At 39.0% G+C, this 15278-nt stretch overlaps 1 protein-coding gene across 1 annotated transcript in view; it reads right to left on the reverse strand.

Moving 5' to 3' along the window:
* Positions 1-15278, reverse strand: part of CUBN (cubilin) — a 162008-nt gene that overhangs the window by 50768 nt on the left and 95962 nt on the right. The window contains exons 33-39 of the mRNA XM_067470574.1: positions 13802-13918; positions 11134-11247; positions 10374-10502; positions 8164-8296; positions 3435-3640; positions 1369-1550; positions 95-287 (exon numbers count right to left, since the gene is read on the reverse strand). Of these exons, the coding sequence (XP_067326675.1) occupies positions 95-287; positions 1369-1550; positions 3435-3640; positions 8164-8296; positions 10374-10502; positions 11134-11247; positions 13802-13918 (1074 nt within the window). The remainder of the gene's footprint in view (positions 1-94; positions 288-1368; positions 1551-3434; positions 3641-8163; positions 8297-10373; positions 10503-11133; positions 11248-13801; positions 13919-15278) is intronic.

Below are 15278 nucleotides of genomic sequence, written 5' to 3' on the forward strand. Positions count from 1 at the left end.
GAGGGGGAAATAGAATATGTTATAACAATGATACTCAATGCATTTCTATCACCAATTGGCACAAACAGGTCACCTACACAGAAATAAGACAAACCTATTGGAATGGTCTGTTCAACATCTGTAGGCGCATCCACTGCAGTCCAGTTCAAAAGGAAGCCCTTCCCACTGGTGGAGCGATCAGAGATGAAATGAAGAGTCACCGAGCTTCCAGAAGAAGTGAATGAGGAACGGGCTCTTCCACAGTATGTTGCAATGAGATGAGCATGTGTATTGAGGCCATCATACACCTATAACAGTGAAAGAATGAATGAGCAAAGTTTCTGTCAAAGTTGTTTCTTGCAGAGAGAAATGAAGCACGTGTTATTGGTGTGATGGTCTTAATGCAAAACTGGCTTTCAAGTTATTGAAAGATTCCACCCGCCCCCCCCCCAAAATGGCTTTAAACTTTGAATGTGCTTAAATTGTTTTTAACTGGGAATGTTTAAATACTAGTTATATTTAATTCTGTTTTAATGTTTGTATATTTGTATATTTTTAAATTGTTATGCTGTTGCTTTTATGTTAAGCCACTCTGAGTTCCTTTGGGGAGATAAAACAGGGTATAAATGTATTTATTTATTTACCATACCTTTCTCAGCCTAAAGGCAACTCAATATAATAATAATAATAATAATAATAATAATAATAATGATAATTATTATTATTATTATTATTTCTGAGAAAAAATAAAATTTAAAAAGGTAAACCCAATTTCAATTATTTTCTTAATTAATCTTAATGTAACAAATAGATTTTTTAAAATACCAAACCATTATATATTGTTGGTTTTATACTCCTACATTAATAAAGTTACTTTTGATCTATACAAAATGCTAACATGGCTTTTTAAAAGTAGTCCCCCCCCCCCCCCAAAAAAAAGGCAGGAGTTCTCAGGAGAAATTTTGTCACTCAACATATCCAGTCTCACTTTACATAACATTAGGACCAGACCAAGGATTAACTTGACATTTGGCCTTAAATGGCATATTGAATTATCACTTTTTTTTCTGTGTCAGGAGTGACTTGAGAAATTGCAAGTTGTTTCTGGTGTGATAGAATTGACTGTCTGCAAGGGCGTTGCCTGAATGATCTCTAAAGAATGATCTTTAGGGAATTATCTCTAAAATGCAGCTATTTACACTTCTTTTAATGGGTAGTACATTCTTTAATTCAGATAAACCAGCCAGTTTATTATTGACAAATATTTTGAAAAAATACAAACATTTGATACCATTATCAATATTAAGGTTTTAGTATATGAATTGGTTCAGGTTATTAATTTGCACCACAGTGTACAAACAGAGGAGTGCTATCTAATTTCAAGCTCACCTTCAACTTGTCATAGTAGCAGTGAAACAAATCTTCAATATCCATCTCTGCGAACTGGCCCCGGATAACTTGTGTTGCATTAACCATTATTGTCCACTGATAGTTGGAGAAGTGAGGGTAATTTCTAGGCCACAGTGGAGAAGCAATTTGTCCACTGCTTCCCACAATATTATTTCCAAACACTAGAAAATTTAAAAATACACATTGTTTTTCAAACAATTACAAAAGATAAATTTAAATAGGGATGTTTCTAAAATTTTAATCAATCAATTGTTCCCTCATTTATTCTAAGCTTATTAATCTCTTCACCAGAATTGAAACAATGTACCTGGAATTGTCCCATATTTTGTTTCCAATGTTATATAAAGTATTAGGGTTCAGCTGAAGAAATATTGTCACTTGAAACAAAGAACAAAATGTTATTTCCTTCCAATCCATTTCATGTATAGCAGTTGGTTGTATTGACAGCTGGTTGATATCCTCCAGTACACATGGGGTCAACAGAGTGGGGTCTTCTCATCTTAAATCATTATAGTGTACTGATTCATTCTTAATTGCCATGGCAACATCATATGGAAATCTGGAATTTATAGTTTAAGATGGGGTATAGTTTTGCAAAACTTAAAAAAAAAACCCCACAGAATTTTGTAGGATGCAGCTATGGCAGTTAATCATAATGCAGTAACAACTGTCTAGTGTGAAAGAGCAATTGATCTGGATGAAAGAAGGCAGGCTATGTAACATAGATGAAGATGCACCATCCTGTATGCAAAACGAAGTGCTTGCCTTCCACAACCATGGATTCAATCAAAGTTCAAAAATATTTGGTGAAAAATTCCAAAAAGCAAATCTTGATTCCACTGTGTGCCGAGAAATATTTATTTATTTATGTACGGCAGCCCCGTAGCCAGGATTTTGATTTTGGGGGGGGGGGGGTGAGTTTGATTCGGTGGGGCTGTGTTTGAGTGAAAGAGGGTCTACCCTAGCAAACCTTTTGTATCATTACCCTAATACCCCCATGCATATGGGATATATTGAGCATGGTGATCAGATTATATGAATAAACATAACAGTTGAAATAATGTACTAGTAAGGCCTTCTCGTGGACCACCCTGAGAATTTCGGGGGGGGGGAGCACTGAAGCCCCTCAAGCCCCCCCCCAGCTACATCAGTCTTAAATGTTACTATATTGTACTATACCATTATATTGTAATATTATTAGTAATATTACATATAATATGAATATATAATTATAATATCATATTATTAGTAGTATTATATTCCGTTACATTATAATATTATAAATATTATATGTATATACGATATATTACATTACATTTTTTTTGTCGTGTCAGGAGTGACTCCTGGTGTGAGAGAATTGGCCGTCTGCAAGGACGCTGCCCAGGGGACGCCTGGATGATTTGATGTTTTTATCATCCTTGTGGGAGGCTTCTCTCATGATAGAGGGAGCTCATCCGCCTCTCCCCGGATTCGAACCTGCGACCTGTCGGACTTCAGTCCTGCCAGCACAGGGGTTTAACCCACTGCGCCATTGGGGGCTCCATTACATTACATTACATTACATTACATTACATTACATTATTAGCATAGCACAGGGGACAAGGTGGAACTGTCCCCTGGCCCCCTCTCTTTTCACTCTGGCTCAGAGCAGCAGTTGGTGTGTGTGTGTGTGTGGGGGGGGGGGGTCCCCAAATGATGACATACGCAGGAGATAAGATGGAACTGTCCGCTGGCCTCTATTTGTAGATTTGTAGGCAAACTCTGCTATAGCCTCCTGCAATTTCACAGATGCCCATGCTCTCTCTGACACTCATCCAAATTGTTCCAACATTTTATATAAGTTTACTATATCACTGTATATAATGGGACTTCAACATCCATGGATTTCGGTATCCACAAGAGGTCAAGAACCAAACCTCCACTGATATTGAAGGAACACTGCACTGAATAAAAACATCATCCCCATTGTCAGACCATATCTGCTTCTCTACATTTACAAATGAAGTGCAATATGATCATTTCTCTCTTGTTTGTTATTTACTTACACTGAGCAAATGTGGCCTGGAAGCCCCTTCCACTGCCTGATCCATCTGAGACAAATTTAATCCACAGGATGTGTCCAATGACAGAAGTATAATTAAATGGCAAGGTGTTTCCACAGTATCGTCCCATCTGCTGGCCACTGAGACTGTCTTCTCTAATTTCTACATAATCTTTGGTACAGCCTTCACTTTCTTCCATCTGAAAGTCTCTGTTTACAACAGGACACATGGGTACATTAATCAACATAAGTGTATATAAAATTTCAGTCAACATAGGGTAAGTCTGATGTACCAGATGAAAGAGTTAATCAGTTCTTTTACATCTACTTCCTTCTAAGGGTTACTAAAACATTAATAATGATTAAGAAGAACATCAAAATAAAATTCTGTATGAGTAGTGTGTACTAGGAGTTGTCAAAAAGGGCATGGTGACAACATATGCTCTAGAGCATTGGTTCTCAACCTTTTCTTCACTACTGACTCTCCTCTACATACTTTTGTGGCCATGGATGCCTAAGATATAATTCAAGATTTAAGTCACATCAAATAATTAGTTCAATTTTCTCATGAATGTTTCTTCAAATTTAGAGAGAAAGGAATAAAACTTAATCTGTTAATACACACACTTCTATTATAATACTTTGATTATAATGATTCCATACAAATTTAAAATAATAGTAAATAATTTAATCCTTGGTCCCCTGGTGGCACAGCGGGTAAACCACTGAGCTGCCAAACTTGCGGACCAACAGGTTGGTGTTTCGAATCCAGGGAGCAGGGTGAGCTCCCATTGTTAGCCCCAGCTTCTGCCAATCTAACAATTCGAAAACATGCAAGTGTGAGTAAATCAATAGGTACTGCTCCAACAGGAAGGTAACGGTGCTCCATGCAGTCATGCTGGCCACATGACCTTAGAGGTGTCTACAGACAATGCCGGCTCTTTGGCTTAGAAATGAGCACCACTCCCAAGAGTTGGACACAACTAGACTTAATGTCAGGGGAAACCTTTACTTTTAATTTAATCCTTTGCGGAGCCCTAGCGACAACATTGCAGACTCCCAGGGGTCCCTGGACACCCGTTGAGAATCACTGCCTTAGAACATTCATTTTGCTCATCCTTCCAGTAAAACAAAGATTTGGAATTCAAGGAAGTAGTTTTTGACTTGTCTTTTAGTTCAATCATTATGCCTTCAACAAGTATCATATCCCTGGGACCCTTTCACATTACATGATTCTAGCACTATGATTCCATTTTAACTAACATGGAAACAATCTATGAAGTGTTGGGATCTGCATTTTAGGGAAATATATTCTTAAATGTCATTTATAAACAACATTGTTTCACCAGATTACAAACACCTGGATTCCACAGGATGCAGCCATGGAAATTAAAGTAGAATCACACTGCTATAATTGTGCATCTGGTTTTTCCCTTCTAAACGTTCTAGCATGCAAAGCGGTACTTTCATGTTTGGGAAAGGGTTTAAAATACATTAACTCTTGCCAACTACAGTGTTTCAGCAGCTGTTTATGTCATGTACAAAATTTGAGGAAAAGATAAATTAAAGACAACAGTGTTGTTGCATTTGTTTGTTTTGGTTCTGCTAAGTAATCTTCACCCCAAAATCAAGTCAGTGATTAAATGAGAGGAAGAGTGAGTAAAACTCAATTATGTGATGACTCAGTCAGTTGATCTATCTTCGGGATGTGGTTAGGGAATAATCTTGGTGGGCATATTTTTTTCCCTATGGTCAAGCTTTACAGCTAGAATTCTGAAAGTATTGTGGTGGCTTCTTCCTCCTATAATCATAAAATCATATAATCATAGAGTTGCAAGAGACCCCATGGACCATCCAGTCCAACCCCCTGCCAAGAAGCAGGAAAATCACATTCGAAGCACCCCCAACAGATGGCTATCCAGCTTCTGTTTCCTGCTAAGGAAAACACAATAACTAACACTGCAGCTGCGGGTAAACAGAGCATTGCCTGAGTATGTGGATGAGAGCAATCTGGAGTCCAAAGAGAGGTGGAATGGTCTGAATGGAGACAGTCCTACTGTTGGATAAAGTGAGGCAATAGAAGATGCTGGGGAGTGGCATCAAAATTTTGGATGAAAGAGCTTTGTATAGCTTTTGGTTCTCCTGTGCTTCCTAAATTAGCCTGCAACTTATAATAATAATAATAATAATTATTATTATTATTATTATTTAAATAATAATAATAATTCTGAAGAATTCTGGGGTTTGTAGTTTGGTGCAGTTACTTTATATTTGTAGTGATTCAGATCAAAGGAATCAGGACCTTTAGTTGCTAAACTCTAATGGATTCTGATGGAAGTTATACTCTTATCTTTGTCCACTGGAACGAGTGTCTTGAATTTTGGGGAACAATGTTAAACAATTCTTGAAATGTTTTGTATCTGGTAATTCTTTAAAATTGTATGCAAAGAGCAAACAGCGTTCCCCAACATTTTTAAAGCTTTGATGTAAGGGGAGGGCTTGGTTGTTTTACTTTTTTGGAAGTTGGAGTGTATTTATTGTCCCAAAATGCATTACTTCAAAAAACACATGCCCCGTTCTCTGGCTTAATTGCTTAATAAAAGGGCTTCATTCTAGCAGAATCTTACATGGAGACTTTCCCCTCTTGTCTTCATTCCCTTCCTACATCCTCCCCAAATCTATTCTGAACCTTTCTTCAATTCTCCAAGTTAGATCTTGAGGATATGCGAGAGGCCACAGAAAAGGGGGAACGGCCTCTTTACCCAGCAGAAGGATTTAATTATCTTCTGACCTGTGTGGTGCCCCATTATGAAGAAGTCATTTCTCCAGCTCTCATGTTTGCAGAGAATACTTATTGTTTCCCAGCAGAGAGATTATGGCCTTCAGCAGATGTTTAACAATACAAAGTTCTAGAAAAATCTCAGTCAGAAAAAAAGAGGGGAAGCCCCCGCCCCTAAATTTTACCAACCATTCCTTGATTGACAGTGTTGTTACATGGGCTGGCATGGGTATTCAGGTACATCAGGAACCAATCTGAACAACAGATGCTAATTGAACTTGCTCTCTCTTGTAACAAAATAGTACTGTATATTTTATAGCCAGTCATAAGTAATCCCCCCCCCCAATTTTTTTTGTAATACAAATCTATCAAATATCTCTATTCTCAGATTTCCTTCCAGCTTGAGTGGATCCATGTGTTTTCACAGTACTATGAAATATTACCAGTTTCCCATCTGGATACATTTCCTACTAATTTATGCACGCTACAAGAGCAATTTTGCAAGACCCATGTTCCAAAGATAAATAGCCTTTGCCAAATTAATGGATACAGATCTGATAATGCATGAAGTATATCATAATTGACACTGTATAAATGACTGTTCAAAGACCACCCATTGTTTTCCCCACTTTCAGTTTTTAAAACTTGGGAAAATACTTCTTACATATTTAAAAGAAAGAGGGGGAAATATTCAGGGATAATCAACTTGAGAAACTGCAAGTCACTTCTGGTGTGAGAGAATAGGCCATCTGCAAGGATTTTTCCTGGGGACGCCCAGATTTTTGATGTTTTACCATCCTTGTGGGAGGCTTCTCTTATGTCCCTGCATGGGGAGCTGGAGCTAACAGAGGGAACTCAACCCACTCTCCCTCAATTCGAACCACTGACCTATCAGTCAGCAGTCCTGCCAGCACAAGGGTTTAACCCATTGCGCTACCAGGGACTCCATGCTAGTGACCTCAGAGTCCATGACTATTTGTTGTCATTACATTTAATAAGTAAGAACTATCATTTTGTGGGTTGCTGTAGGTTTTCCAGGCTGTACAGTCATGTTCTAGAAGCATTCTCTCCTGACATTTCAACTGCATCTATGGCAGGCCTCCTCAGAGGTTGTGAAGTCTGTTGGAAACTAGGAAAAATGGGTTTATATATCTGTGTTTTGTGTATTTTAAATTAAGGGAGGTGAGCACATTTGTCATTTTGCTTCCTCTGTCAGCTCCAGCTCCCCATGTGGAAAATGGGCAATGTCTCCTGGGCAATGTCCTTGCAGATGGCCAATTCTCTCACACCAGAAGACTCTCAAGTCGTTTCTGACATGAAAAAAATGCCTCATATACAAAATTGCTTCATATACAAAAGGATGAATGGAGTCAGTTTCATTCTACATTTTTCATGATATCTCTTTTATATTATTAATGCCTTAAGTACCTCTTCCAAATGGTTTACACATGGTCTTGAGACTTGTGGTACTGTATGAATTAACAGCCATATATTCCTATTGCCCACATTTCCTTAATTGAATAATAACTATAATTGGCAATAATTTTAAGCTACACATTTACCATGCAGGGGGCATAATAAAATATCTATGTGTATAATTTACAAAGGGCTCAATAAGAAGGCAGCAATGTTTAACAAGGAATCCTGGGGAGGTGAGAGGAAAGAGTCGTAATTAATGATCTCTCTTTGTTTGTGGTACACCAGAGAGGTAGCATTTACAGCGTGGGATGTAATTGTCAGGAATATACTAGGCTTTCCACTTTTTAATACAGATATTTTTTTAAAAAATGATTGCAAGCCCTTTGTGGCTGCGGCTGTGTTCTCTTTCCAAGTTGTTGTGGGCACCGCAACACTTTTACATGCTGATAATTACATTTCCTACTAAACACAGGGTTTCCTTCCTGCAGCTCCATTGAAAGGCTTGAACAATACCCCCTTTGGAAATTCAATTTACGTGAAAGACAGCTGGAGCCGGTTGCCAGGGGAGCTCCGAATGTTCCAGACACATTCGACATTTTGAGGGTAAGCCTCAGGAAAGTTGGGGCTGTTGAAGGCTCCTCTTTCCATATGGAAGGTGCCCCCGCAGGCTGCAAGGAGGAGAGAAAGGGAGAGGAGGGATGAGCTGCAAGGAGGCACAGAATGGGAGGAAGCTCTTCAAACAGACTGGATGCTTTGAGAACCATGAAAACTCAAGAGCCTCCTTTGGTAGAGCTTCTTGGCAAATAGCTCAGAATTATGACTGAAAACAGGAAACCCCTGTTGCAGGAAATAAGGAGCTCTGGTTTTGCAAGCTGTGGGGCTGACTCAGAGTCTGTCTGTGCAAGAGCTGCTCCTGGCTTGCCTATTTTGTATTGGATCAGAAATGCAGGGCAGAAAGCCTAAAAATACAATTGGCCCTCCATATTTGCGGATTTCACTTCTACGGACTTGATTATTTGTGAATTGGATCAATATGTTCTCTCTAAGAATCTCTAGGTCTTCTTTTTAGTTTTGTTATTCTATTATCTTCTATCGATCAACTAGTGTTTGAATCTCCAATGGGGCCTTCTTGTTTCTCATCAATCATTTGGCCATGGAAAAGCTAACTGTACAGCCCTGGTGGAAGACCTAGAGATTTCTAGATGGAACACTTTTATAGGCACTTATAGGTCTTTCAGAATGGTTCTACTGGGAGGTAATAAGAATAAGAATTGCAAAGACTCTGGCACAAACCAGCAAAAGTGGTCCCAATGGTGATGGGCACAATGAGTGCAGTGCCTAAAGACCTTGGCCTGCACTTAAACACAATCAGCGCTGACAAAATTGCTATCTATCAGCTGCAAAAGACCACCCTACTGGGATCTGCAGACATTATTCACGGATACATCACACAGTCCTAGACACTTCAGGAGTGTCCGATGGGTAATCCAATACAACAGCATAGTAATGTTGTTTGCTGTGTACTAATCTTGTTGTGTTTCTAATAATAATAATAATCATCATCATCATCATCTTTATTTATAACCCACCACCATCTCCCCAAATGGACTTGGGGCAGCTCACAAAAGCCACACATAAAATAGAAATACATAAGCATAAACACAGTACAACATAAATTTAACCAAATGCAAGCAAACGGAAGTTGATCATATAATTATACTGGAAGACCTAGAGTTTCCAGAGAGGTATTTTCTCTGGTAAAAAAAATCACTTAATTGTTTTATCATTTGCACATGGGTCTTGCATGATGCCCCATGGGTGGGCTGGCCCATGAGGTCACGAAGAGTTGGAAGCAACTGAACAAATAAACAACATAAACAATGTGGAGGGATGACTTTATTGTTTAATGTAAAATGAGCAATGTACACATCAACAGAGCTCCTTTGCACATACAGACTACATGTTGCAGAATGCCAATTTGAAATCTGTTGTGCAAGCAAGAAAGGAAAAGTTCTGTAAGAATGGAACAGTGTAATATTGTGGCTAGTGATTTCCCAACAAGTTATCAGGTCCATTCCTAGTGGCATCACAATCTCTCCACCCCCCCCCTACCCCCCCCCCCCAAAAAAGCATGGAGCTCTGACTAGGAACACATAGTCTTCACTGTCTGGATCTGGCATGGACAGTCCTGTTTAAACCTGTGCCATCCTACTTTTATAGCTGCTTCTAAAATATTCCATTTTCTCTCTTCTTGTTTCACTTGACTCCTTTGTTCACAGCTTAATTCAGATGCCACAAACTGAGTTCAAAGTGCAAAACAGTTTGTACTCAAAATATTCAACAGGGGAGAGGAGACAAATGGGTAGGATGTTGCCCTGTCCAGTAAGCTTAGGCAAAAGCAAACTGTGGAAACCACTCCTAGTTTGTATGTTCTTCCTCATTAATAACTTTTGTCATCTTGGGCACACACTCATGTGACTTGGCTATGTGGCATAACATCCCTGTCTTCACTTGCTGAGCAACTTATCACAAGCCATTAAAGAACTATTGAAACATTACTGGGCAACTCAATTGTTTATCTAACCAGCTTGAGTCCTTGCTTTGCTCTTTTCTAGCTAATAACTTTCCACCTTCAAAAGAACATTTTAGTCCTAAGAGCTATGGATTACAAGCAATGTATATTAAAATGATGGCACTCATTCAAGAATCGCCTATTGCTTCTCAAATATTCCAGTGTGGGCTTACCAGATGTCGATGCAGTAAGTATGGCATGGAACCCTTTAGCAGTAATAGCACGGTTAGAGATAAAGTTGATGGACAAAGCACTTGCAAAAGAAGTAACAGGATGTGGCATTGTGGTGCCACAATAACGCCCTGGAAAAACCAACAGGAGAGAAGTCAAGTGCTTGACAGACCACAATCCACAATGTCTTATGTCCTGGTGCTTTTGACCCTTTTAATGCTATAACCAATACATTCATGAACATTCAAGAATGGAAAGATCAGATTGATTTGTTTCCCACAATATTTCCATTAGGCTCCTGGTATCTCCCAATCAAACATAGTTAAACATTTCAATGCCACTTATTCCTTTTCTGTACTACGTATGGAGGAACCCCCAGTGGCACAGTGGGTTAAACTGCTGAACTGCTGAACTTGCTGTCCTAAAGGTCACCGGTTCAAATCCGGGGAGCAGGGTGAGCTCCCGCTGTTAGCCCCAGCTTCTGCCAACCTAGCAGTTCGAAAACATGCAAATGTGAGTAGATCAATAGGTACCACTCTGGTGGGAAGTAATGGCGCTTCATGCAGTCATGCCGCCCACATGACCTTGGAGGTGTCTACAGACAATGGCGGCTCTTCGGCTTAGAAATAGAGATGAGCATGACTCCCCAGAGTTGGACACGACTGGACTTAATGTCAGGGGAAAACCTTTACCTAATACGTATGGAAAAGGTGATTTGCATTACGATATATGAATATAGGCAATGAATAAAGGGTGCCATACCTTGAAGAGGTGCGTTGTAATTATTCCCTTCTCGAATTTCAACATAATCTCTGGTGCAGTTATGTATGTTGCCTTCAATCGCAAACTCGGTGAAAGATAGTGTAATATGGTTGACTGTTGGAACAGGAACATTGTAAATATAAAGGAAGGTTTCACTTTCAGATTTATTTTTTATTTAAAAATTCTCTTCTACAATATTTCATTTTTCTCATAAGTGTGGAACAATGTAATCATAATGAGTTTATGCAGACACAAGAAGCTCACATACTCCTTCTTCCTGCTTTTTTAAGGACATTGTTTCTGTTCTTCCTTTCCTGCTATTGCATTCAAACAAGCAAACTGTGCTCGAGGGGTGAGGGGTGGGGAATGGAATATGTCTAATTTCATTCAGGTAGTGTCAATTTCTGGTATGAAGTTCTATGTGAATTACTGCAATGCAGTAAACATGCCTATATTCATTCTGGTGATGCCAAAATATGGAGTTATGTTCCTCTGTACCATCTCAGTGCAAAGAATTCATATTCTAACACTATACTCTAGAGATGAGTAACCTCTTACATAGGACAAATGTAGGCCATAGGAACATGTACAGTTTTTTCTTTCTGCCATTTCAGAACAAGTGTGTGCTTGCTAAGAGAATGTCCTAATTAGTGCATATATGTTTATATCTGGTGCATTTTGCTTTAGTCTCATTCCATGTTCTAAGCCCAACTACTGTAATATACTTCTGAATTCTAAGTGCTGATGAGACTATCTACATCTGTTATACTTGATACTATTTTTACTTGGAGGCCTAGGTATCAGCTATTACCAAGAAAGTTTTTGCACAGTTAAAGCTAGTGTGCCAACTGTGTCCATTCCTGGAGAAGTCAGATCTGGCCACTGTGGTACATGCCTTGGTTATATCCCAGTTGGACTACTGTAATGCACTCTATGTGGGTCAACCTTTGAAAAGTGCCTAGAAACTTCAGTTGGTCCAAAGAGCAGCCGCCAGACTCCTAACTCGGGCTGGCTACAGGGAGTGTATAACTCCTCTGTTATGACAGCTCCACTGGCTGCCAACACATTTCCGGGCACAATTCAAAGGGCTAGTTTTGACCTACAAAGCCCTATATGGCACCAATATGAAGGACCATATCTCTTTCTATGAACTTGGTGGACATCTTCAATCTACTGGGGAGGGCCTTCTCTCTGACCCACCACCCACTCAAGCGCACTTGGTGGAAACACAGAAGAGGGCCTTTTCAGTGGCTGCTCCTAGACTGTGGAACTCCTTCCCAAGAGATACCAGGACGACCCCACCCCTGCTGGTCTTCCTTTCTTGCTGTTCTTCCTGCTGGTTGTCTGCAGGCAGGTTAAGACCTTCTTCTGCCAGCAGGTATTTGGGGAAGGATAAGGGGTTTAGTTAGGTGTGGGTGCTATTTGAGTGGCGGGGCAGGCAGAAGAACTGTAAGCTTTAAAGGCTATTTTAAGTCTATTCATTATATTTTAGTCTGGTTTTACCACAATTGTTTTTAACTTTCATATTGCACTTTTAAAACTTTACTGAAGTGTGGGATTGTTAGTTGCCTTGAATCTCTATGGGGAGAAAGGCAGGGTATAAATAACAGTAATAATAATATTTAAGGCTGAGGATTTCAATACTTGATTGAGTGCCCCTCTCAATTCTATGCACAGGAATTGAGATCCATTGGAGGATTCTCTTCAGCATCCCACAGCAAGGGATTATACATTTCGGGAGGGTATAGGAGAGGATTTCTCTGTAGTGACATCCCAGTTATGGGTTGACTTCACTTTGGGAGGCCTAACTTCTACCAACAGTGATATCATTTCGATATCATGTTTTTTTTATTAAAGCCTTTGGTCTTAAGCTATTTTATCCAGCATCTATTGCTATTTTAAATTCTTTTAACCTGCTTTAAATTGTCTAGTTTTCAATTATTGTTGTTATGCATGTTTTAATTTCCGCTGGGATCTTTGGATATAAGGCAGGATATAAATAATCTAATAAATAAATAACCCAATCCTCAAGTCTTGCCCTAGTATGTTTCATTCTGATTCCTGATTTGTAACAAAATTTTGCAAAAAAAAATAGTTGTGGCATTTGACTATATAGTTGGCAGATTTCTCACTCTCTTGAAAGTCTATGGAAAATTGCTCAGCAAAAGCTACAGATAACCCTTCCCAAAGTGTCAAATAACCTGCAAAATTGACTGCATATCACCAGGAAATCAGAGAACTAGCATGTATGTTTATGTATGACTGTATAAAAGAAATGAATGGAGTTAGTCTGCTTTCACCTTCTTAACTTCTTCTGCATTCAACTAATAGCAATCTTCATCGAAACTACTATGGATTCCAAGGTAAACACCCATGTTCTGTTTATCCTATGGTAATCTAAGCACTATAAACTTCAACACAATATTCAACTCCTATTATGCGAGTCTACACCAGAGAGGTTATATGTTATCTCATTCTGTCCTCAATCCTAAATCTTTTCTCACTTGAGGAGAGTTTAAGAGTCCCTTGGTTTTTGTCCATCTACCCGGATGCAGGACTTCCTATAGAAAAGAAAAGGAGGAATTCTGCATTGTTATCAGAGATGAGAGGAGGATGTTAGTCACTGTGCTAACTTTCCCACAGGAGAGGAAGATATCCAGTAACTTACATGGCTCTTGAGCTTGAATTATCCAGCTGCAGTTCTGATTGTTTGGGTAGTTGGCTGGATACAGAGGTGAGGAAATTGATGTACCCGTGGAATCCGCTTCTAAGACACTTCCACATGCTTTGGGGTGGGGGAGAGATACAAAGATATAAATAAAGCTATAAAGTAAAATTAGACCACCTCAGCATGCTTAGAAACTGGAAATAGTTAATTTATTTCTCGTGTTTTGAGACATCTATCCAAATTAGTTAATGTAAGAGGCAAACATCAAACTATATGTATACAAAAAGAACATTGAAATTTACCTGTTACTGAATCAGACCACTGGTCTTTGAAGTAAATGTTGTCCCTGCCATTGCTAAATCTGCCACCCTTTAGATGTTTTGTACTACAATTGCCATCATCCACATCCAGTGATCAAATATTAAATATCTAAGAGGCACTAGCTTGGGAAAGGTCAGTATGGTACTGTTTTCTGTGCAAAAAATATTTTTGGACAAAACTCATTTTCACGTAAATGATTATTTTACTGCAAAAATGTCCCAATGTGTGAAAAATCATTGAAAAATGTGTACAGCCCTTGAAATCTTGACTTGTGGGAGAAAAAAAACTTTTAAAATTATTGTATGTGAGAATGAATTTGCTTTTAAAAAAGATTGACACCCTTATCTTACAAACAGGCTGAATAAGCACTGGCCTGTTTTGCTGCAAAAGGAACCCATTCTTCCTTGCGTCTGGCAGGAAATGTGTGTATATCTAAGCTCTGTTCAGTGTTTGCTGAATAAGAAAGAATGGCAGAAAAGGACAGCGTCTTCTGCTTTCCATTTTCTAGAGTTAATCATAATAAGGGAAAGGGCTCCTATTTGATAACAATCTGGATAGTCCCCAATTGTTCACATGACTTTATCTAAATTGGAGTGGACTTTGACTTTCTTCTTTGGAGCTCAGACCAGTCATGCTTCAAGGCATATGACTTCAGATTCTCCTATAGTTTCCTTCTTGTAAACTGCCTTGCATTCCATGTCAGGCGTGAGATGTGGTACAAATCAAATAAATGAATAAATATAACTAGGAATTTAAAAGAATTGAAAGCCCAACCAATTACGGCATATACTCATGTATAATTCAACTTCGAGTATAAGGCCAGGCTGTAGCACAGCTGGTTAATCACCAGCAGCAATAGATCACTGCTGACCAGAAGGTGGCAAGTTTGAAGCCCGAGTCAGATTGAGCACCCGACTGTTAAGCTTAGCTTACTGTCCGCCTAAGCAGCTTGAAAACAGCTGAACTGTGAGTAGAGAAATTAGGCACCACTTAAAGCAGGGAGGTATTTTACAACACCATAAAAATGCCAGCGATCAAAGAACAAGGAAGAAATACTACAATCAAAAGAGCTCGGTGTCATAGTAGATAAAGCAACAGCACCCCCCTATGGTCAGAATCGAACATAACCTCCAGGTGATGAAGTTGGAAAATATTG

Source organism: Anolis sagrei, chromosome 6 (genome assembly GCF_037176765.1).
Source record: "Anolis sagrei isolate rAnoSag1 chromosome 6, rAnoSag1.mat, whole genome shotgun sequence".
Classification (NCBI taxonomy): Eukaryota; Metazoa; Chordata; class Lepidosauria; order Squamata; family Dactyloidae; genus Anolis; species Anolis sagrei.